This window comes from Myotis nattereri (genome assembly GCF_964212035.1).
Source record: "Myotis nattereri genome assembly, chromosome: 14".
Taxonomy (NCBI): Eukaryota; Metazoa; Chordata; class Mammalia; order Chiroptera; family Vespertilionidae; genus Myotis; species Myotis nattereri.
The window spans coordinates 58,212,450-58,236,657 of NC_138089.1; the positions used below are offsets into that span (position 1 = coordinate 58,212,450).

The window sequence follows — 24,208 nt, forward strand, 5'->3', positions numbered from 1 at the left end:
TGTTGTCCATGGTGTGAGCAGCCGAGGGGACATGATCTGCAGGGCTGCGGGCCAGCTCCGTCATGCGAGTGTGAACGCGCCCTCCCATCTGCCCTTCCCATTAGATTTTTTTTTTCCGTTAGATTTTTTTTAAATAGTTTATAGTGTTGTTATGTTTGTATAATTTGTTATAAATTATCAATATAATTTATTGATTTCAGAAAGGAAGGAGAGGGAGAGAGAGATAGAAACATCCATGAAGAGAGAGAATTACTCATTGATCCGCTGCCTCCTGCACGCCCCACACTGGGGATCCAGCCCACAACCTGGGCATGTCGGGAATCGAACTGTGACCTCCTGATTCATAGGTCGATGCTCAACCACTGAGCAATGCCAGCCAGGCAGATTTTTTAATTTCTAAGTTCTACGGCTCATGCTGGCATTTGTTTCCATTAAAAATTCCTGGTTTGGAGGATCAGGGAGCCAAACAGCCCTGGGGATTGTTCAGCCACTAAGTTCATGTAACATTCATCGTCAATAGAACTGGGTGTCAGATGCGAAACTCGCACGATTCCAGTGGCTGGAACCCAAACGCAAGCATCGATGTAGGTCCTTCCTGGCCGTGATGGAACCAAAAATGGAAATGAAGGGATTGCACATCCATACCGGAGACGAACAGTGTCAGGGGGTCAAGTTCAACACAACCGTGGACCTTATATTTGAAGGTGTCGCTTGAGATTAAGACCTCAGATGTTTTAGAGGAGAGATTCTTCCACTTCACACCTAGAAAGAGCATGCATCGCCCAAAGCAACGATCGTCAACCAGTGGCCCGTAAGGTCCAAAAGATTGGTGATCACTGGCCCAAACCATGGTTCTGTTCTCATGGGTGGGGATGTTGAATTCTATGTGATGATATGTGGGATCTACCTACATTGCCCAGAATTTAGACTCTACCTTCCTTCTGAAATAATAATGCTGAGCCATCCAGCTCAGGCCTTCCTCAGAGAAGGTGTTCAGGCCTGGAGTTCTAGAACAGTCCAGACCATCAGGGATAAACACCATGGGCCCACGTGCACCATAAAAAAGGGAAGCAAGCCATGCTTTCTGCCAGGCTCTGAAATGGACTCTTTGTTATCCATGGACTTGGAACTGGGTGACCTGAAGGCATAAGAGAGAGAGAGGAAAGATTTCCATCAGCCCAGAACTTTAGCTCCAAAAACTCCCTGCAGAGATGTGACTCATCCACTGTGAGCGGCGGCAGCAGCCGCGTGGGCCTTTGCCCCGTCACGCTGCACTCGGTGTGTTAAAAGGAAGATTATCTCATTCTTTGCCGCTTATATAAGATGCTGTTTCATTCCCCATCTCCCCGGGCCCGTGTCCAGACATGCCCTTCTAAAGGAAAATGTTTTTATCTTTGCAAATTGGGCTTCTGTGAGTTAATTTCACTTCCAACTCAAAGAATTGCCTGAGTATGTATTACAAAGGCTGACTTGATTGTTGGCTTCCCCTGGGCCTGCATGGATGACCACTGAGCACTCCTGCCATGCCCCTTGACCTCCGTGACTGTGGAGAGACTACAGTGTTTGGACAGGTTCAAGCCTCAGACTAATAAGAGGACACCGTCCTCTTGTGGCAAAGCCACGTTCAGGTCCCAGTTTGGAGGGCAAAGCCCTCCCAGATAATTACAGCCAGAGGCTGTGGTTGTAAGCTTGACGTTATGGTCTGAACCTGTGGTCCCACATGGCTGAGTGATGTGGGCTGTGAGAGGTGCAGCAAGTAAACAAAGCTTGATCAGGTGCATGTAATTGAGTAGATTCGAAACCCGAGAGAACATTGTAAACATATTGACCACACCCTTACTTTGCCTCCTGGAATCTGGCTATAAAATAAAGAACTCAGCTTGCAGGCTGTGGCACTGTCTCTCCATCCAAGAGCAGCGTCCCACCCAGCCCCAGCTTTATTCTCTTGTCTGTCTTCTTTAATCCTTCACCGCCCCCGCCCCCTCAGGTTCACCCCTGGCCGTGCTGAGTGCAACACACATGACCCTACTGGAGAGGGTGGGCCAGCCCTCTGTGGGTTCAAGGAGTGAGAACTTTGTAAGGTCTTTGCAAAACCCTGCCTGCCCTCCCTCCCCGGCCCATTCCCCCCTCGGATGGCAAGGTTTGGCCCCCAGCACTCTTTGTTTTTGAAGGAAAGCAGGGAATGAGCCCAATTGTCCTGAAATCTCCTGTCTCCGAACATGGTCTCCATGTTTGCTTTTTGAGCTTGGTCTTGACATTGCTTCATAAGGTACATTTTTTCCTTCCTCGCTCTCCTTGAAAAGCCCGGCTTTGTTGTTAATAGTCCACACAGCTTTCTAGAACTTTCTCCGTTGCTTTGCTTTCCTGGGCTCTGTCGGGGGTCGGCGTCCAGCAGGTGGAAGTGAAACCGGCCCACCACAGCCATCAGCCCACTGGGCCACCCTTCCTCCCCCGTGCTTCCAGCAGAGCTGAGAAGGCGGCTGCTCTGGGGCTGCCTCTGCAGGGCCAGCAGCAGACACGGGGCAGCGGACACGGGGCTCATCAGGGAGGAAGGTCTCGGCCCTGCATTCGAGTCGGTGGGGTTGGTGTCATGCTTTCTCTGAGAGCCGACCCTCCCGGCCTCGCCTCCCAGGCAGCGCGGCTCCGTCAGCAGAGGGTTGGTAAACTGTCTCCTCTTTGAAACCCACGAGACTGCTTCTCAGTGGCAAAGAGAGAAGGCATTCATTCAGGCCCCTGGGCACCGCGCTGGTTCAGGGACATGCCCCGTGGTCTCCGAGTTTTGTTTGTTATCAAGCAAGTAAGATACAGCTCGTCCTGCTGTGGCTCCATGGTTGAGTATCAACTTATGAACCAGGAAGTCATGGCTCAATTCCTGGTCAGCCCAGGTTTCGGGCTCGATCCCCAGTAGGAGGCACCCGATCAATGTTTCCAACTCTCTATCCGTCTCCTTTCCTTTCTCTCTAAAAATCAGGAAAAAACATTTTTTAAAAAATTTTTTAAATAAATTGAGCAGATACTGAATGCTCATCTTTGCTTTCTACACGGCTACAGCTCAACCCAATTGGATTCAAAAAATAAGCGACATCCACGTGGCCATCGAGGACAACGTCTCCTGGGAATGCAGAGCCAGCGGGAGGCCCCGGCCCACGTACAGGTGGCTGAAGAACGGGGAGCCGCTGTTCGCTCAGGTAAGCAAGCGGCGACTACTACGGCCGGTGCCGACTGTCATGTCTAAGGTGGCCCTGTTGCTATGGAAACAGGGAAAGGATGAATCATTTCCAAAATAATATGCAACCAGTTGCCATTAACAGTGAAACACGTGCACGTGAATGCACTTGGTGAGCAGACCCTGCGGCCGACTCATCCGCGTCTAGACTAGAGCGTGGTCCTCCCGTGTGACCGTCCCTGGCTCTGCCATTGGAAGCCATGCAGACGGCCTGGGGCGCGAATTTGTGCAGAGAGAGAGATCGGTGTGCGGGGCATGGTGAGTGGGCCCCAGGCATCCAGATCCCCGTCAGTGCCGTCTCGCACCCCTCTGGGGAAACTTCTGCGCAGCGGGGTGCAGTGGCTCACCGGGCAGACGCCCCCTCTGCCTCCGGCTTGCAGAAAGGGCAGAGAAACACAAGCTCAGCACCTCTCATGCCACACGGAGCAAACTCCACAAGTGATGGCGGCTGGAGGCTCCGGCCTGCAGGCCTGGGAGCAGGCGGTGGGAACGGGAGCTCAGGTGTACAAATTCCTCTCTGGAGACAATTTTAGAGCTAAGGCTTGGGGTGTAGACACCCCCACACACCTACTGCCACCCAGTGGAACAGGCAGCCAGTGAGCCACCTGGCTTAGTACGACTCTTAGGTATATGGTTACCTCTAGCTGCAGGGGATTCTGGAAATTGTAGTCTGTAGCCAGAAAGAGGGGTGGACAGCAGTGGCCCACCCCACCCCCAGCCCTGGGACAGGAGTTGCAATAACCCCCGTGTCCCCGCAGGTCAGGGCTCAGAGAAGTCGTAACAGCCACAAAACTGCTACTTGAGGGAAAAGCCAAACAAACCATAATAACGCCTTTTAACACGTTAAGCGCCAAGCCTGTTTTGTCTTCCTTTCCGTTTAGCCCGCGATATCCGATGTCACCGACATGCTGGCGGCCAGAGACAGACAAGGTCCAGACGGAAAGTGTAGTGTCAGTCCCTGGTGACTGACATAGCGCTTAACGTGTTAAGAACAAGCCAGCAAACAAGTATTCTAAATCATATGCAAAAAAAAACATTTTTTAGAAAGGTAACTAACCTAAGAGTCCAACAAAGAAATAGGAATGTCTCTGTATAATGCTCAAAGAAATAAATGAAGGAATCATGTACATAATAAATAAGATATTTTGAAAACATAAGCAGATAGCCTGGCCGGCGTGGCTCAGTAGTTGAGTGTCAACCGACGAACCAGGAGGTCAGGTTTTGATTCCTGGTCAGGGCACATGCCTGGGTAGTGGGCTTGATCCCCAGTAGGGGATGTGCAGGAGGCAGCCAATCGGTGATTCTCTCTCATCATTGATGTTTCTGTCTCTCTATCCCTCTCCCTTCCCCTCTGAAATCAATAAAAATGTATTTTGAAAATGCATTTCAAACGTTAAGTGTATATATACGGCAGACATATTCATCTGAATGAGTTCGCTCTTAAATCAGTGAGGACTCCAGAGGGGCCTACCATTTAAACCCCATCTTCTGGTTGATGTATGTGCTGTTGGTTGACCCTCTGACTTGCCCCACAGTTAGCTGCCAGATAAATACATCGCGTTATGAAAATTGCTTGGATGGTGGCTCTTTTCTTCCCATTCAGGCCCTTCGATGTCACATGTAGCCAGATGGCCTCAGGGTCCTTGCTTTCGAGGGTCACCGTCCGTCTCCCTCTTGCCTTCCACAGGACAGAGTTCACATCGAGCAAGGCTCGCTCAACATCACCGGGGTGAGCCTGGCGGACGCTGGCATGTACCAGTGTGTTGCCGAGAACAGACACGGGGCCGTCTTCTCCAGCGCCGAGCTGAGCGTCATAGGTGAGTCCTCACGCAGGGCAGGAAAAATAAATGAAAATCAGTCAAGTCACTAAGCGAATCAGGGCTCTGCCCAGCAACATGTTCCATGCAAGACGGGGGGCAAAGGAGGCTTGAGGTAGACGATGGTGCTGGAGGAACAAGGAACACGTTCTACAAACTCCCAGAGGAGCCCTCGCTGGTTTGGCTCCGTGGATAGAGCATCAGCTTGTAGACTGAAGGGTCCTGGGTTCGATTCTAGTCAGGGCACATGCCCAAGTTGTGGGCTCGAGCCCCAGTAGGAGGCGTGCAGGAGGCAGCTGATCAATGATTCTCTCTTATCGTTGATGTTTCTATCTCTCTCTCCCTCTCTTTTCCTCTCTAAATCAATAAAAATATATTTTAAAAAATGATTGTATATGGGGGTGGGCGGGACCACCAGGGCTCTCTCCAGAGACAGGGGCTGAGCTAGGCCAAGATGCTTGGTCGTGGCGTCCAGCTGACCTGGTCATACAGGCACCTGAACTGGACAAGGGAGAAGCTGCCCCTAATTGCAGGGGGTCCCTTCCCTGAGGCCCCGTGACCATGACCTGACTTTGCCAGGACCATGTGGTGGAACCCAGGTAGCTGCGCCCGAGGGCTTTCTGTCCCCGGGTTCAGCGTCGTGGGGACTCTCCCACGGCGGGTGGAGAGGTCGGGAAGAATCTTAGCCTGCGGGAAGCTCGAGTACCATCAGGGACAATTCGAGGGAGGTACGGGCTCGAGCAATTATCTGAGCAATTTGGCTTTTATCCAGATGGTTGGCTCACAAATTAGGAAAACATTAAGGCTGAGCTCCGAGCTACTTCACAGGGACTTTCTCAAGTGCTCGTCTGTGTCTACACTGGATCCCTCAGCTCCTGGAGCCGTTTACAGAGGAATGCGATGCGCTCTGCACCCTGGGGATGCAGCCGCAACCCGGGCATGTGCCCTGACGGGGAACCGAACCGGGACCCCCTGGTTCATGGGTCAACGCTCAACCACTGAGCCACACCGGCTGGGCAGGTGCGGTCATTTTTAAGTGCCAGCGAGGCTGGGTTCTGACAGGGTCCTCCTGGGACCTTCCCGTAGCGTTCATACCTCCTCCTTTTGCTGTTCCTTCCAGCCTCTCGGGTCCGTGTCTGGGAATCAGAACCAGTACAGGGTCCAGGCAGGACCAAGTGTCACCCCAGGAGCTTACGGACCTCTCAGGTGCACGCAGAGGGTCAGCAGCCAGCGGATGCTAGAAGCCACCCATGGCCAAGCATCCAAAACGGACCTGCCCATTTCGCCTGGGAGGCGGGCAGGGGTTCGGACACACTAGAAGTGATGGGAGCCGATTAAGAAAGCAAAGGGGAAAGGTTTGGATTGAGAATTCCATGTCTATTAGTACCAGACACTCAAGGCCGGCCTTGTCTCCAGGCACATGGCCTCGGGACAGTGGCCACGCCCACAGTGCGGTACGGATGCTTCGGAAATGGGCACGTGTGCCTTCTGCCTCCCGTGGGGCTGATACGATGCTATTTCAAATCCCATAAAAGCAGAATATCGTTTTTTCACACACACACACACACACACACACACACACACACAGTTTGATTTATGTAAACTCATTTCAGAATCCAATGCAGAATTCCTCCGGAACAGATGAACAATGTCGGCCTACAGCCATGAAAATATATGTGTGTAGAGAGATAGAGTTTTAAGAAGGGAGTTTATTGCAACTCTATTTCGCAAAATACCCTTTTTAAAAAAACCTCTAGAGACTTAATTTTTTTTCCATTATTATGTCAATTCGGGTGTTTACTGAGATGAGAATGAGCCCGGCCGGCGGGGCTCAGCGGTTGAGCGTTGACTTATGAACCAGGAGGTCATTGTTCGATTCCCAGTCAGAGCACATGCCCAGGTTGCGGTCTGGGTCCCCCGTAGGGGGCGTGCAGGAGGCAGCCGATCCATAATTCTCTCTCATCATGATGTTTCTCTTTCTCTCTCCCTCTCCCTTCCTCTCTGAAGTCAATAAAAATATATTTTTTTAAAAGTATGAGAATGAGTCTTTGCCACAAGAACCTTTCTATGCTGCAAGTGAGCTCACCTGGGTGCAGGCATTTCTCACCTGTCTCCCTGGCTGCAGCATCCAGTACAGAGCCCAGTCACTCCCCACACCGCTGGCCACGCAAACACCCGACATGGTCCTGCTCACCCCACACCCTGCTCTGGCTCAGCTTGGCTGGGCTTGCGGGATCTTCCCTCTAGTCTTCGCACGTCCTTCAGTTTAGCAATGTCAATCCTTCCTTCTCCCCCCTTCCATCAAGCTGTCTGTACATGCATGCACACACGCACACATGTGCATGGACACACATGCATGCACGCACACACATGCATGCACACATGCGCACGCACATACGCACAAGCTCTGCATTTATCTGTTAGGAATGTAACTTGTCTTGTTCCTCATGCTAATACTACTAGGATGGCTATTGATTTGGTTGGTTGGTGTTCTTGGTACATGAGTATCGATAGGACGGCCCTGACCCTCTCTTTCCTAACTCTGCATGTTTTTAGGCTGTGGCTGCGATCATACCAGGAACGTGTTTACCTCACTACAGCAGGAGCGTCTGTGTTCACACGCCTTGTTAGCTGCACTTGCGTAGCATCACCTCCGAGTCAGGGACCCCCTCGTGCGTCCGAGGTGCACAGACTGAGACCCTGGCTGCCTGCTGACCCATGTCCTTCTTTTCTCCTTCACGTCGTAAGACCAGGCCCTGTGTCCACGGCATCCCCGTGGAAAAGGGACCTTCCGGCAGCATTTCCTTCCAGGAAATTATGGAAGATTTTTTTTTTTTCACAACAAGCACACTTCCTAAGAATTTAACTTGCTTCCCCTGGAACGTGTTTATTTTTTTAAAATAAATTAGCATATGGTTGGACATGTCAGACATGGACACCCATTCTCCCCCACACACAGGCTCACTCCCGGTTGGTGGTGGTTAGTATTTCCACCTCATGCTCAAACTACTCTCCAGTCACATCGGGTCCCTGCAGGGGCAGGGCTTGGAGATGGGTTAGGATTAAGCTTCGTGGAGTCAAATCCCTGCTCGCCACGGGCCGTAGGACATGTGCATGCAGTTAACGCGGAAGCAAAGGAGGCTTTTCAGAAAGGCGTCCTTTCTCTCCCCTTCACGAGGATACACATACGCATCTTTTGTTTTAGACGAGAAATGATTCTCTCATGTTATGTCCACACACCGGAGACCTGGTGTCGCAGGAGTGAGTTTCTTAGACACGGGCGGTGGGCGTGGAACAGCGTTTTCTGAGCGCGAGTCACAGTCTCCCCTCCCCCCAGAGGCAGCCTCGCACTGGGCAGGCGTGGTGGGGGCTGGACAAAGCCCTGGTGTCTAAGGGGCAGCTCACAGCGGGGGTGACGCAGGCCTTTCTGCTTGTTCTCCAATGGAGACGCGCGCAGAGCCTGGGCCAGAGCAGGGGCAGCCACCGAACCCAAGGGGACGCTCCCGCCTGCACAGCCAGAGAAATGCCTCGTGCATCGCCTCCTTCTCTCTCTCCAGGGTGTGTGTGTTAAATGCCAGGAGCTGGTGACCCGATAAATGAGCGATGTCCTCCGTGTCCCGTCCTCACAGCCTGGCTCGGCTCCCACAGGCTCACGCCTCCGCTCCTTTCATGGAGTCTGTCCGTCCATGTTGGTCTTGCTCTTGTCCTACTGCCTCCTATTGTTCCAGCATCATCATCTTTTCCAAAGAGCCCGCCTCCCATGATGTGCCTGAAGTCGGACAGCATCAGTGTTGTCATTTCTGCCTCCAGCGAGGGGTCAGGCTTCATTGGCTCTAGGACCCACTAGTTCCTCTTTCCCTGAACATGGAATTTTGTTAAAGATCCCTCACCCGGCCGGCATGGCTCAGTGGTTGAGCATCGACCTATGAACCAGGAGGTCACAGTTCCATTCCCAGTCAGGGCACATGCCCAGGTTGCAGGCCCGATCCCCAGTGCGGGGCGTGCAGGAGGCAGCCAATCAGTGACTCTCTTTCATCATTGATGTTTCTCTCTCTCTCTCTCCCTCTCCCTTCCTCTCTGAAATCAATAAAACTGTATTTAAAAAAAAGACTTGTTTGCTATCTTCTCTTCCAGCTGCCGGCCCAGATTTTTCAAGAGCCCTCTTAAAAAGGGTAACTCTTGTCAAAGTGGGCGGCGACGTCGTCATCGAGTGCAAGCCTAAAGCGTCTCCAAAACCCATCTACACCTGGAAGAAAGGACGGGCCGTGCTGAGAGAAAGTGAGAGGTACTGTCTTGACATATTTTAATACTTGATTGGCCTGTAGTCATGTTTTGGTCCCTTCTTAGTGGTTCTAGAAGGGGCCATTTACTGTCTGGTGTTCATAGATTAAGTGATAATCAGGGAACTGAAGCTTGGGAAGACGGTGGTCTTTATCATCTTTGATGTCAACCCTGGCCAATGTGCTCAGTGGTTAGAGTGTCGGCCTGCACACCAAGGGGTCACGGGTCCCATTCCCGATCAAGGGCACGCACTTGGGTTGCAGGTTCCATCCCAGAACCAGTTGGGGTATGTGTGGCAAGGCAACCAATGGATGTGTCTCTCTCACATTGATGTCTCTCTCACTCTCTCCCCCTCCCCTTCCTTCCTCCCTTCCTTTATCTCTAAAAGTCAATGGAAAAAATATCCTCGGATGAGGATCAAAAATAAACCAAAGTCTGTGAAGCCCTCCTGCATGGAGAGACAGCATGCGATGTCCAGAGATGAGCAGCCCAGATTCTCTCTCCTAATTTTAGCCTAAATGCTCTTTTGGTAGAATTCCCCACCTTTCTCCATCCTTCTTCCTTTTGCATGAACGAATCAATGCAGTTCTTTTTTGCTACGACACGCCCTCAAATATTTGGCTGCGGCTGTTATGTCTCCCATTAGCCTCTCCTTTTTTGAAGGTAATATCTCTAATCCCGGAACACATTCTACAGATGGCATGGTTTTGATTATTTTAATCACAACTTTTTGAAACAACAGGGTTTTAACTGATTTCTAAACTCTTCACCTGTGTGATTCTTATACTTGAACTACATTTAGAATGCATGTCGTTTATACATCATAAATACATATATATATATATAGTTTGAGGTTTCAGGTCAGATGTCAGTTACTCATATCAGCAAATGTCAGGCATCTCTAAGACGTTTCCTTAGCTGTTATTCCTATAAAATGTACCTCCCCTTTCTGAAATCTACTCAGTCTGTTGGAAATGGTGATTATGCAAGTGTTACCCATAAGATAACACTTACCAGCTGTATCCATAATGGTTTTAATTGATGCTAAAGGTCAGGGACTCAAGAATGCAATGGGGAAGCCTGTAAAACGTTGAGTGCATCTACCCTTTACACCTGGGCACCTTTGGATTTGCATATGCAAATTAGATCATTGCACTGGCGATGTTATCCTTATTAATGATTTTGCAAACATACCTGATACGGTGTATTCAAACACATTTTAAGTTCATACTATACATCCCTTTCTGGCTTCTGTTATGTCAAGAAAACAGTATAGGATGGATCCCTAAAGGTGGGTATGGCCTTCATGTTTAGAGCCCAAACAGCCCGTGTTGCTTCACTCTGTTGCTTGGAGCATCGTCCTGTACAGCAAAAGGCTGTGGTGCGGGTTCGATTCCTGGTGAGGGACACATTCGGGAGGCAACCGATTGATGTTTCTCTCTCTCTCCATTTCCTCTCTCTCTCAAAATCAACAAAAGCATATTCTCAGGTGAGGAATAAAAACATAAAACTTGGAGCCCACGGTGAAGCTGGAGAGCAGTTTCTTATTTGGCAGCCTAACCATTCGTTCCCTTCCTATTTCACATCTGTGTTTCCTGAAAGGTCGTGTCAGATCACTGTTACTAGTTATGTATTTACTCTGATGCCTAGTAAAACATACTCCGTAATTGAAATATAACTAATAGGTAGTGCTTAGATTAAGACTATATTTTAAAAGTCTTAATTAATCAATGATATAAAGAAAAAAAGCATGGTCCAGTGGGCATGGCTCAGTGGTTGAGCATCCACCTATGAACCAGGAGGGCACATGCGAGGGTTGTGGGCTCCGTCCCCTGTACGGGGTGTGCAGGAGGCAGCTGATCAATGAAAGCATGTCCCACATTTTCACTCGTGTTTCATTGGTCCAAACAAGTCACATGGTTTTGCCCAAGTTCAACCCAGCAGGGAAATACAATCTCACCATTTGCCTAGAGGAAAAGACAGGAGCTAACATTTTGAACAGTATCCATGACTGCTGCCTCCGCTTAACCTAACCATTGCTACGAGTCCATTCAATGGCCTTTGGGAAAATGGTGTATCAATACGGAGGAATCTGTTTCATAAGTGGATTTCATTGATTGTTCCTACCACGTGAGGCCCCTCTCTCTGCTGTCTCCCCTGAGTGGCATTTTTTCTACTCCTTTTTGATTAATAGGGTTCAGACATTGCCTCGTCGTTTCTCTGGCACTAAAGATACATGTCAACCCAGGAAAGCGCCCATCACTGCTCGAGTCTTGCTGTTTACCACCTGACGCTGCAGTTCCCCAGCAGGACCAGAGCACCAGCATTGACACCCATTCTCCCCACCGCGGGGTGCCGTGTGCCCAGGGTGCTGCCCCTGTCCCCACCCCACCCCCACCCCCACCCCCAGCCGGGCTGTGTCAGAGCATATGGAGCGGACACCTTGATGCTGGTCCTGTGACTGACTCCAGGGCTGGCACATGTCACAGAGAGGCACATATGGGGCTCTCTTCCTCTCACTGTTTAAGGGAAGCTAGAAATCTGGACTTTCATTTGAACGACTTTAATTTTTAAATGTCAGCAACTAAGTTTTGTGTGTTACTGTTTGCACACTATGGACCACACACCCCTGGACCAAGGACGTGCCTGGTTTTAACGTCTGAGAAAGACAAGCCCAATCGCACGCCTTGTGATTCCTGGGAAGGGTGAGAAACGGGAGAGATTTTACTGTTATGTCCTCATTGGCAGAGAAGAAATTCTGTTTTTCTCATTTTTACTCTGAGACAGGAGACCCCTAATTAAGTGGGTGAGCGAGCAAAAGCAGTCCTCCATCGCATTCGTGCTTGAAAAAGCTTAAAATCCCTGTTTTAGGAAAAAATTGAACTTGTTAGACCAACACAAAAGGCAACACTCTTTGACGGCGTGGTGTTAGTTATAGGTTCTAGTTTACTGACTTGTTAGCCCACATTCTCTCTGAAATGTTAAGAATTTTAAGACTCAAGAGGCAAGTCTTTAACATTTGACTTAAAAAAAAGTATTACTCTCTTAAGTACAAAATACTGGTATAAACAGTTTTGGTGAAACAGAACCTTCTGACCCCTAAAGTCTGTATTTTGAAAGACTTGGACAAACGCTGCTCTTAGGCGATGCTTAATTTCAATTTTCACTAACCAACTGCTCACCAGTGAGTTTACAAGAAATTAAGATACAACATTGCCATAGTTAATAAGGTTTTATCTCATCTAAGCATAGGTGATATTGTGTTTATCTTGGTGTATGTACATTCAGAAATACTGGTTTAATGTTCACATGGGCACTATTTTTAAAATATATTTTTTAAGTTGGGTTTTTCAAGCCTTTAGAAATTGAAATCATATTCACACTGGCCTTTTCTATTTAAGCCAAAGATCTAAATCAGGGGTGGGGAACGTCTGGCCCACTGGCCATATAAGGCCTGAGAAGTCACGTGGCGTGGCCCTGCCAAGGCATGGGGGGTGGAGGGGGAGGGAGTGAAATGTTTGACCAATACAGCAGGCTGATTTCTAAGTGGGTAATTTTGTGTGGCCCATGAATGATGACGTAAGTATCCACGTGGCCCTGGGCAGATGAAAGGTGCCCCACCCGGCTCTAAAAGAACCTCGATGCAAAAATCCTCAACAAAATATTAGCAAATTGAATCCAAAAAAGTGTGGAGAGACTTCTACACTACTACCAAGCGGGGGGTCACCCCAGGGGGTCACCCCAGGAGCAGGGAGGTCCGGGGAGGAGCAAGCACCAGGTGCTCCCCAGCCAAACAGCTGAGGAAGGCGCTGGGTCAGGAACCTCGAACCGGGCACTCCAGGCCGCGGGGAAAGTGTCCAGGCCCGGCGAGGTATCCACAGCATCTCCCAGGCGGAAGTCCACGCCCAGGCTCGCCCGATCCCCGCAGTACAATCAGACGGAGTCTAACATGTGAGAACATTCCACTCAAATAGGCATAACGTCCGGTGTCTCCTCCACAGGCACTGGAGTCTGATTCCGCAGTGAAATCAGACCATGGCTGTAATTTGCCTGGCGTCCCAGATGCCTTCGGAGGGGTGACATCCGTGTAGGACAAGGAGGGAAATCCCAGCGCAGGGCTGCTGGAGCCTGCGGGGCGCTCCAGGCTGACAGCCGGGCTGGGGCCGCTGTCTGCCAGGCAGAGCCCCGTGAGCGCAGCCGGCAGGAGAGTGACGGCTTTGGGCGGGCGCTGGGCTTCTGGCCTGGAGCTCCTGTCCTGTCTGTGCTCCTGCGGGAACCTGCGCTCGGATCCCCTCAGCCCTGCAGTCTCTTGTTAGGAATTGTGCCCTGGGAGCAGTGACTTATTGCAATAATTAGAAGCCGTTCATCTCCATAATAATGGGGAGCCTGCCTCAGAGGCCAAACAGCCTGCAGGCAGCCGGAGCCCGCATCCTGCTCAACTGGAACCTGGCCCTGCGTCCAGGGGAGCACTGTCCATTTCATTGTGCGCGTGCTCGCGGGGACACAGAGGCAGCCGCCCTGCGCTCCACATCCAGCCCCAGAGCCCCCCCCACTCCACCCCGACCTCCGTCCATCTGTCCCAGAGCCCTGGATCAGAGGGATGGCTTCAAGGCCCCGCAGGGCAGGTGCAGCAGGGCTCAGGGAGGTCTGTGTCTAAATGTCTGTAAGGGCAGCAGACCCAGGCCTCACCGCAGCCACAGCCCGTCCTGCCTCTGCGTGGAGGGTTATGGTCGGGGCTAACGCTCAGCCAGACTCGGGCAGGGGCGACCCACCTGTTCGCTCCTGAGGTCTCGGCAGGGGCTCTGCCGGCGGGGGGGGGGGGGGGGGGCGGCCTGCAGGGAAGGGCGCTGAGAGTTTATACTCGGGTTTGAGTAAGTCCTCCCCCTAAAGGCAGCCTCTCCCCGCAGACTCTGCGAAACCAGCAAAACAAGACAGCGACCCATGTGTACGCAGGGGGTTCATTTCAATGTGATGGCTATAAAAATTATAAACCGTCTCATGCAGTCGGAGGAGGAGAGAGAAGATGGAAATCGCACGGCCTCCTTGTGGAGGTTTTATAAACTCCCGCTGTTGCGGCAGTATTTGCGCACATGGATGAAGGCGATCCAGTCCACGCAGACGCGTGTGGCAGCGCGAGGGACGTGCAGGGAGGGAGGCTCAGGGTCCGGCAGGGTCCTCGGCGTGGCTCAGCAGTTGAGCGTTGACCCAGGAACCAAGAGGTCACTGGTTTGGTTCCCCAGTCATGGCACAGGCCGGGTTGTGGGCTCTACCCCCAGTAGGGGACGTGTAGGAGGCAGCTGATCTCATGAATGTTTCTCTCTCCCTCTCCCTCCCCCATCTCTCTAAAAATCAATAAAGGAAAAAATATTTTTTTAAAGAAATAACCTGGAAATAAGCACTTTTGATGATTGGGAGCTCTGCAGGCTGGGAGATAGGCCGCTGGTGCAGGGAGGACTTTGTGCGGACAGACGGGGTGCCCTGGGCCGGAGCGCCCGCTGTGGCAAGGATCTTACTAGGAGGGAGGGCAGTGGGGGCACTGGGAGCCGAGGAAATCCACCTGGTAAAGAAGGCAGTAAAGGTGTGGGGAGGGGAGGGGATTCTTAAGGAGGCAGGGGTACTGGCCCGGGATCAGATACTGGGGGGAGGATGGCCCGTCCAGCTGCGGGAGGAGGCGAGGGTGGGAAAGGCACGGAGAAGTGAGCCTGGAAGGGGGGTCCAGGAGTTTCACGGGCTACGTACGGCCTTGACCACGATCTCCTCAAGTGGCCCTGGGGTGAGGGTGGGGTGAGGAAGGACGCCGGGACCGCCCCCTGCAGCCGGCCGTGCGATCGGAGGCGGCTGGGACTCGGCGGGCGCCTTTGGTGTCCTCCATCCCCGCCACACATGCCTCTCCGGCGACGGATTTGCTCTGAAGCGTTTTATTCCGGAGAGGCGGTGTGTCCGAAGGGTGCGTGAAGTTGTTACCGAAGCAATGAGGCTGACTGCTCTTAACACCAAGAAAATGCTTTCGGGCGAATTCAGTATGTTCTGACTCAGAAGAAACAACGAGCTTTAAAGCGAGGGTGACCCTTCTCGTTTTCTCAAGGACGCGGCTCCCGGGCCACCCTGCTGTGTCTTCATCGCACGCCTCGCCCGCCTCCTCCCTTTCCCCGGATCCTCATTTAGTGCATCTTCCTCCTCCCCCTTCGCCTCCTCTGCCCTCTCCTGCCTCCACTCACCCCGGGCAGCCCCCCTCCTCCCACGGCTTACACACAGTCCACGCGGACAGCTCCCGGGGTGCGTCTGCAGCCCCGATCCTGCCTGAGCAGTGGGGCTCCCCGCACCCCATACAGACCGTGCCTGGCCACCAGCCTCCCCCCGAAACCTCTGCTTCCTCATCTCCCTCTGGTTGCTCTAGCCAGAAACCCAGAAATCACCCTCCACTTCTCTTTCCAGTCCAGGCGGGGAGTGTATTACATGGAGGGTCCCGAGGCCCCGTCTCCTTAGAGGATGTATATCTTTCATGGAGAGATTGTGGTCCCTGGTGTGAGTGTGTTAGGGCCTTGGGGATAGCTCCACTGTAGAGCAAGCATGTCAAACTCAAAGGCTAACACGGGCCAAGTACACAAGGCACGCGGCACACGGGCCACGAGTTTGACATGCTTGATGTAGAGGATTGCAGAGCAAGAGTATTAGGGCTGGACAAAGCTTTATTTTTTTAAAATATGTTTTTATTGATTTCAGAGAGGGAGAAGGAGAGGGAGGGAGAAACATCAATGATGAGAATCACTGATCAGCTGCCTCTTGCACGCCCCACACTGGGGATCGAGCCCACAACCCGGGCATGTGCCCTGACTGGGAATTGAACCATGACCTTCTGGTTCATAGGTTGACGTTCAACCACGGAGCCAGAGCGGCAGGGCGAAAACATATGTATGAAAAAAGAAAAGAAAAAGGGGTGTGTCTCTATAGCATCATGAATGCGCCTCTTTTCAAGTGTACGGACAGCACACAGCACGTCCTGAGAACTTGCTCTCACCCCTGGCCCGTCGTCTTCCCCGCGGGGCCCCGGTGGCAGTGGCCCCCAGCTCTGCTCTGGCCCTGGTGGCACTGGGACAGTTGGGAGACAGTTTGGGGGACAGTTTGGGGGACAGGCAGGTTAGCAATCCCTCGGGCTCGCGGGGGGAGGCTGGCCGAGACCCCGTTTGCTGACAACCCGCTCGGGGGCCTTTGCCTTTTCCCGTGGAGGCTTCAATAGTAGAACCTCGGTGCTCGGTCTCCCCAGAGACCCTGCTGATACCCGCTGCTTTCCTCTCTCTCGGTCTCTGTTCCTCCGTCATGCAGACGCGGTGGCAGCTTGTCAATCATCCCTCTTTCCAGACGATTTTAACATCTGAACGCCAGAGCCTCTCCCATTATAAACACCCGGCTTCATTCCCCACCCCCCCACCCCCACCCCCTGGCCACCGTGAGGTTTTCTCGCCGTTTCTCCTGCGTGCTTCTCAGCCTGTCTTTGCTCCTGAAGCCAAACATTCAACCTGCCTTTGACACCAGGAAACGGTCCTGTCCGAACATCATCGTTTATGTGAAACTCCAGTGCCCTTAAGGCCGCCTCTTGGTAGCGAATGCCCACCCGGTGTGCTGCGTGTGCCATGTAATTGCAGGGGGAAACACACAAGACCTCCCGCTCGGGAAGTGGGTGTCTGGACTGGTCTGGACCCGGCGCAGCGGGTGAAGGAGTGTCCAATTAAGCCGGGCCCACTAGGACCGCGCCGTAGTGACATCTGTTGTCTTAATTAAACTCGTCCCTGCAGAAGGCGCTCGGTGCGGCTGTGTGAGAGGCTCCTGACCTAGAAACTCCGGGCAGCTGTTCCCTCCCTGAGCTGGGGCTGGGGCTGGCGGCCACGTTCCCGTTGGACCCATTGCATCGGTCATGTGACACCCTCTGACACCTGCAAACCTACCCACGGTGAAGCCCCCAGAGCCTGGGGCCGGGGGGGGGGGGCGGGGGCGGAGGGGAGGTTGGGAGGGGCTGAACCTCGTGAAAGAGGACAGAACACAGGCAGGGCCTGGGCAGGGCGCCTGCTGCTCTCTGTGGCCTCCGTGGTATCAGGACTTGGAGGGAAACAGGCCAGGTAACAGGGAGCAGACCGGGAAGTGAGTCTCTTGACTCCCCATCATGCACCAGGCCCCCCGAGCCCCCTTCCCTGCCCGCGATCCCGGATTTGTGTCTTGAAATCCAAAAAGCTCTGGGACAAAAGGCTTTCCTTTTCCTTCTAATGAATTCATTTGCCTGTTTAGGATAGTTTTGTAGCAAAACTCCATCACATCGAGGTCCCATGTGATCTCAGACTCAGCGTGTCCAGCTCTGCGCCCACTTCCCACCCTCCCCTCCACGTGTCCGCGCTGGGCCCCCATATCTTTGAAAAGTGCCACCATCGACCGGGCAGCCCTGACCAGAAGCCTCTCCCCACCCCGAAGCCACTGGTGTTACAGTCAGTGACCTTCAGTGAAGGTCACCGTTGACCAGGACGCGTTCCTCGGCCTCCCATTGTGACTCTCATCCAAGACCCTGGTTTTCCTCCGGCCCCGGCCCCTCCTTCTCAGGTGTGTCGCTTGGATCCCCATCTCTGCAACCTCCCAGCTGATCCAGGGCCAGTGTTTGGCTTCTTGTCTGTCTGTCCCCTCTTCGGAGGTGTCTTACCTGCACCTCATCAGTAGTCCAACTGTATGTTTCCAAGCCAGGTTCCTCTCCAAACTCTAGAACAGAATATTCAGCATCTGCTGGGTCTTAGAGCTCCATCCTGGGCACAAAGTGTTTCAACCTCAAAACAGAACCTGCCCTTCCTCTCGGTGACAAGAGAGGGACGCAGGCGAGCTCTGTAGGCTATTGAGGGAACTGGCTGATTAATGGGGTCATCAGTCCATCAGCTCATCGTTCACATGCTGTTCTGCAGCAACCTCATTGTCAAGTGCTATGCCTACACCCTAGACAACAATTTTAGAGCCAGTTTTCTAAGAATAAATAAGCCCAGCCCTAGCCGATTTGGCTCAGTGGATAGAGCATCAGCCCACTGACTAAAGGGTCCCAGTTTCTATTCCGGTCAAGGGCACATACCTCAGTTGCAGGCTGGTCAGGACACAGGCAGGAGGCAACCAATCAATGTGTCTCTCCCACATTGATGTTTCTCTCTCTGTGTCTCCCTCCCTCCCTTCCACTTTCCCTAAAAAATTAATGGGGAAATATCCTCGGGTGAGGATGAACAAAACAAAACAAAACAAAACAAAAGGCTAAATACGCAATCCTGTTTCAGTGTGATGGGACCCATCCTCAGGGCCACACGAGGGTTTGCGAATTCTTCAGGCTGGTTGTGACTTGGCTAGAAGCTGTGTCACATTTCTCTCTCTGCACGGATCTTGTACACAGCATTGAGGAATGCTCCCTGGGTTTTCAGATTTGGTATCCACAATCTTCTCATTATCTATAAACTAGAGGCCCAATGCACAAAATTCATGGAAGAGTGGGCCTTCCTTCCCCTGGTTGCCGACACCGGCTTCCCTTGCAAGCTTTGTCCCGAAGGTCGTCCAGTCTAATTAGCATATTATGCTCTTATTATTACAGATATAAAAGCCTAATAGGCAAGTCGTCCCCGCGGGAGTTCAACTGGGAGACCAATCACTCACTATAACATGCACTGACCACCAGGGGCAGCACGGAATGGTGGAAGGCCCCGGCCAGCAGCCAGGGAAGGGAGGCCCTGGCCGGCAACCGGAAGGTCCCAATCAGCCCTGATCACTGGCCAGGCCTAGGGAACATACCTATGCATGAATTTCGTGCACCAGGCCTCCAGTTTTAATATAAATCATGTCCTCCCAGTAGATTGGATGCCTAGCCCATCACACAGGTCATGAGAAGAACTGGTCCTTTATCTTCAGACCCATCCTGTTTATTTCTGAGTGACTGATTTATCAAAAAGAAATCTTGGGCTCATCAGAAATACTTTGGGATCTGTGAAAATCCTCTGGCTTCTTCCAGAGAGAAATTCCCCCAAAGACACCTCCCACCCATGAATTCTTTTCTCTCACCAGCTTTGAGAGTTTGCTGTCAGTAGAGAGGAAATAAATGGGAAATGTTAAACCAGCTTAAGTAACTTTCTGGTTCTATTTAACTTTGGTACAACTTCCATGAAAATGCTTCAAGTGAGTATATCAAATGCAACAGCCCAGGCTCGGGCATCGTGCCCCAGACCCGGTCACGCACCTCTGCGGCTCTGCCTTCAAAAGCCTTTGAAATGTGTCTCCTGATACCCTCAGAAGAAGATATTTCGAAATGAAATGAAGAGCTTCATTTTCAGCTGAATTTTCTTTGCATCTGTCACCTTTGGAGGTGTAGGCTCTGAATTATAAAAGGTTTCTCTTTTTGAACCTGTGGAGGTTGTTCAAGGCTCCATCCCGAGAGGAAATTGGTTTGAGATAATTCCTTGAAAAACGGGTTGAGGCGTACACCTGTCACTTTGGTTCATGGTAGAACTAGGAGAATGTCATTTGTAATAAGGATCGATGGCCCTTTAAAACACAGAACCTCCCTCTCTAAACCTTAACTACATATAAGTATTTTTTGCTCATCTAGCTCTCTCAAAAACAAGAACAAAAAATACTTGAGGCAGCTTAAAATACAAGATATATACAACCCGGTTATTAAAGTAGAACATTTAGACCATGTAGAAGAAGAGGAAAACATCCTATATAATAAAAGGCTAATATGCATATTGACCAAACAGCAGAACGACCGGTCGCTATGCTGCACACTGACCACCAGGGGGCAGACGCTCAATGAAGGAGCTGCCACCTGGCAGTTAGTGCGCACCCATAGGGGAGCGGGCCTAAGCTGCAGTCGGACATCCCCCAAGGGCTCCCGGACTGCAAGAGGGTGCAGGCCGGGCTGAGGGACCCCCTGCCCCTGAGTGCAAAATTTCGTGCACTGGGCCTTTAATACATTAATAATGATTTAACTTGCCGAAACCGGTTTGGCTCAGTGGATAGAGCGTCAGCCTGCAGACTGAAAGGTCCCAGGTTCGATTCCAGTCAAGGGCATGTACGTGGGTTGCGGGCACATCCCCAGTAGGAGATGTGCAGGAGGCAGCTGATCGATGTTTCTCTCTCATCGATGTTTCTAACTCTCTATCTCTCTCCCTTCCTCTCTGTAAAAAATCAATAAAATATATTTTTAAAAAAAATAATGATTTTAACTAAATACATATTAATATTTTGAGCTTCCTAGTATCACAAGCCAAAAGGGAAATCAGTGAGCCAGTAAAATTCATTACCTGAAAAATAGTCTTGAAAAGAGATGACTTTCTTCTGATATTAAATCATAAATTAACTGCATTCCTTGAATCCAGAAGCAGTTTGATTGTATTTTTAACTTACCTAGACCCATGCCCTTTGTCAGCGCTCTCCCACCTTGACCCTGAGCTTGGCCATGGGACTTGCTTTGGCCAGTGGAATGTTAGCAAAATGTATGCACGTGACTGCTGCAAAAGTGCTTGCACACTGGAGCCTTCCCTGGCTGCTTTTCAAGACCTGTCACCGCCATGCAAACAAGGTCCAGGAAGCCTGCTGGATAAGGAAGAGACACATGGCCCAGTCACACCTGGCGCCCCAGCCAACTCTTAGCATGTAAACCAAAGAAATGCTTGTCACTTAAGCAACAGAGCTTGTGTGTGTATGTGTGTGTGGGGGGGGGGGGGCAGTATTTGTTATGCAGTGATAACTAGCTGATGCACATCTTCAAACAATACAATGGACAGTGTCTTCCACAGTAGTTTTTCAGCAACTATAGAAATAGCTTCAGTATCGCAAGTGACCACCCTTGAGAGCACGCATGGCTTACACAAACATAAAAATATTTTTATTTGCCTCAGTGCCTACTTTATAAAGTGTTACTGAATTCCCGCTGGAGCTGATGTACCCATCCCTGAACCAAACCTCCTCAACAATAGAACACAGCCACCCTCTAGGCCACGCAGAGCAGCTCTGTGTGATAGCTGGGGAGAAACGGGCTGTGGCTACTCTTTGCAGTGCTGTCAGCGAGGCCTGGAGAGAACGCAGTGGCCAGACGGTGGTTGAGCCACGGCGTCACGCTTTGAGGGTGGAAACAAAGCCATCTGCACAGAAAAACCTTTGAGAAACCTTTTCTAAAGAGAAACTGGCCTAGAAAACATGCTCCAACGTTTTCAGTCTATTTGATATTGGAAATCTTTGTCTCCCTGCCTTTAGTGGCACCTCCTATAAAACCCGGGGCCTGTTTCTTCAGAGTCTGTTCCAACTCGGGGGGCATGTACTGGCAGAAGCATGTCAGAGACAATTACCTTTGAAAACGTAAGTTACTACGTGCGAGGTGTCACTGGGACCTTGGGAGCTATCGGGTGGTTGGACCTTAAACATCACTGAGGTCTGATTCGTAAATGCCCCCCAAGGAAAGCTAGCCCGCCCAGCTCTCGTGCTGGACATGCCTCCAGTGAAAGGAACATGCTGCCCTGGCCGGTGGCTCAGTTGAGTGGAGCATCGTCCCGTACACCAAAAGGTTGTGGGTTCGATCCCCAGTTGGGGCGCATGTGGGAGGCAACTGATCCATATTTCACTCTCACATTGCTCGCTCTCTCTCCCTCCCACCCCTTGCTCTTTCTACAATCAATTTTTTAAAAAAGAAAGCAAGAAGCTCATGCCTGTTGTGGAGAATTGTACCCCTTAGGGAATTTTTATCAAGATGTTTATCCATAAACAGGTTTTGTCGTTGCATTGGAAGCCAGCTCCCTGGTGTGGTGCAGGGGAAATCCCAGCTTATTTCTCAAACATTTCTCTAAATATTGGAAGGCTGCCCTCTCCTGTCCCCATGGTCCCCGGCCCCCCGAGGCCTTTGTTTCCCAGGGCGAACGTGTCCGCATTCTTCGGTGGCGATGGACAGAAATGCCTGCCGCTGACGGGAGCACACGGGAATGGATGGGAGGGTGGGACTTGGGGGGTGGAAGCTGAGGGGGCCCACGGTGGCTCTCGGGGCGAGGACACGGGGAAGGTGGCCGCTGATTCTTCACAGGGCGGTTGGAGTGGGCAGCCACATTGTCTCGGGCCATCGATTAGTGACGAGCAGCCCCTGGGAATAAATCAGTCTTCCAATTATATTTCTTTCCCACTAAATCGGCTTAGTGACTGTATCGATTCTCCCATGCATTGCCCTCTGAGAACCGGGAGACTCGCGTTGCAAGTCCAAGTCCGCTCGTATGTGGCTCAGCGCGTCTCTGACTTTGAGGAGCATACAGATATCGAGGAGTGTTTTTCAGATAAAAATTCTGACTCAGAACATCTGAGCTGGGGCCCGGGATTCTGCATTTCCTAGCAGCCCCCGGGCATCCCAGCACCGCTGGTCCAGGGGCCAGTCTTGGAGAAAGGACCCAGAGATCCCGGGCTCATCACCGGAACACCAGCCTGGGGCAACCCGGCACGCTTAGTGCTCTAAGCACCTGCTTGTCAGTTAAGCTGTTTAAGTCCCTAACGTGACTCAGTGCTTCGTATATTTTATAAGTATATTTGTATTGATTCCAGAGAGGAAGGGAGAGGGAGAGAGAGAAACATCAATGCTGAGAGAGACTCATGGATCGGCGGCCTCCTGCACGCCCCCTACTGGGGATCAAGCCGGCAACCCAGGCGTGTGCCCTGACAGGGAATCAAACCGTGACCTCCTGGTTCATAGGTCGACACTCAACCCCTGAGCCACGGCCAGCCGGGCCCAGTGCTTCATTTATTGATGAGGAAACCAAGGTTTAGACAGCTAACAATTTCTCTTTCACTCAACACTCGTTCATGACACAGCTGAGAGTTTAACTTGGGGTCCCTCACCTCCCGAAGAGTGATGGCCCCACTTTCCACCCGGGTGCACGTCACCTCCTCGGCGCATCCATTCACCAGGTGCAACAGGTGAGCCGGCCACATCCACTCCACAAGGGCCCCGTGACCAGAGCAGCGCGGCTGCTTTCCTCTCGCATCCGGAGCCTCGCAGGCGGCTGGTGCCCAGGAACGCCCGTGGCCTGATGCCGCCCCGGCTACACGGAGCGGGCCAAGACCAAAGGACTTTGGGTTCCCTCGTCTTATCATCGGAGAGGCTGCAGAAATGAGGAAGAGGACGATCTCTTCATAGCTAATGATTCTGGGCTTATTGTGAGATGCCCGTGGCCCCAGGGGCACAGGATGGCCCAAGAACGGCTCGATGGATAGAGAAACCTGAAGGCATATTGCAACAGCCCCTTCCCAGGCAGGCTTTTCGCATAAACATACACGCCTGTGCTTGTCCTTCATTCCCTGTCCCCCGACGGTTGACCCTGGTGAATGACCTGGAAGTGATTTGGGGATGTCACATGAGCCGGCCAGGAGCCCAGCACACCATAATGTACATTCGCCAAACATTTCCCAAACTGGGCCAGCTTGTACCCGTAACCTAAAAACAGCGTGGGATTCTGGAGGGTTTGGGGTAAGTCCTTTGGTAGCCGTGGGAACCTGGGAGCGCGTCGCCTGCAGAAAGACACCGTGGAAAAGTGCAATGCTTAATTTCACAGAAGGAAAATGGTTCCTCTCAGGTTTTAGCATCCCTGGGAACTTCACTTTCCAGTAGCTTTTAGGGATTTCTTCTTCCACAGGGACTTCGGGAATGGCAGGGCATTCCGACTGCAGTGGGACTAAAATGCTATGAAGTCCTAGCCAGTGTGGCTCAGTGGATAGAGCATCGGCCTGCGGACTGAAGGGTCCCGGGTTCAATTCCGGTCAAGGGCACATGCCTGGGTTGCAGGGTCGATCCCCGGCCCTGGTTGGGGCTTGTGTGGGAGGCGACCAATCTATGCGTCTCTCTCTCTCT

General features: G+C 51.8%; 1 protein-coding gene across 1 annotated transcript in view; it reads left to right on the forward strand.

Annotated features, from left to right (window-relative positions):
• CNTN4 (contactin 4) overlaps positions 1–24,208 on the forward strand; it is a 402,127-nt gene that overhangs the window by 342,152 nt on the left and 35,767 nt on the right. Inside the window, exons 10-12 of the mRNA XM_081106270.1 lie at positions 3,052–3,188; positions 4,914–5,043; positions 9,178–9,328. Of these exons, the coding sequence (XP_080962396.1) occupies positions 3,052–3,188; positions 4,914–5,043; positions 9,178–9,328 (418 nt within the window). The remainder of the gene's footprint in view (positions 1–3,051; positions 3,189–4,913; positions 5,044–9,177; positions 9,329–24,208) is intronic.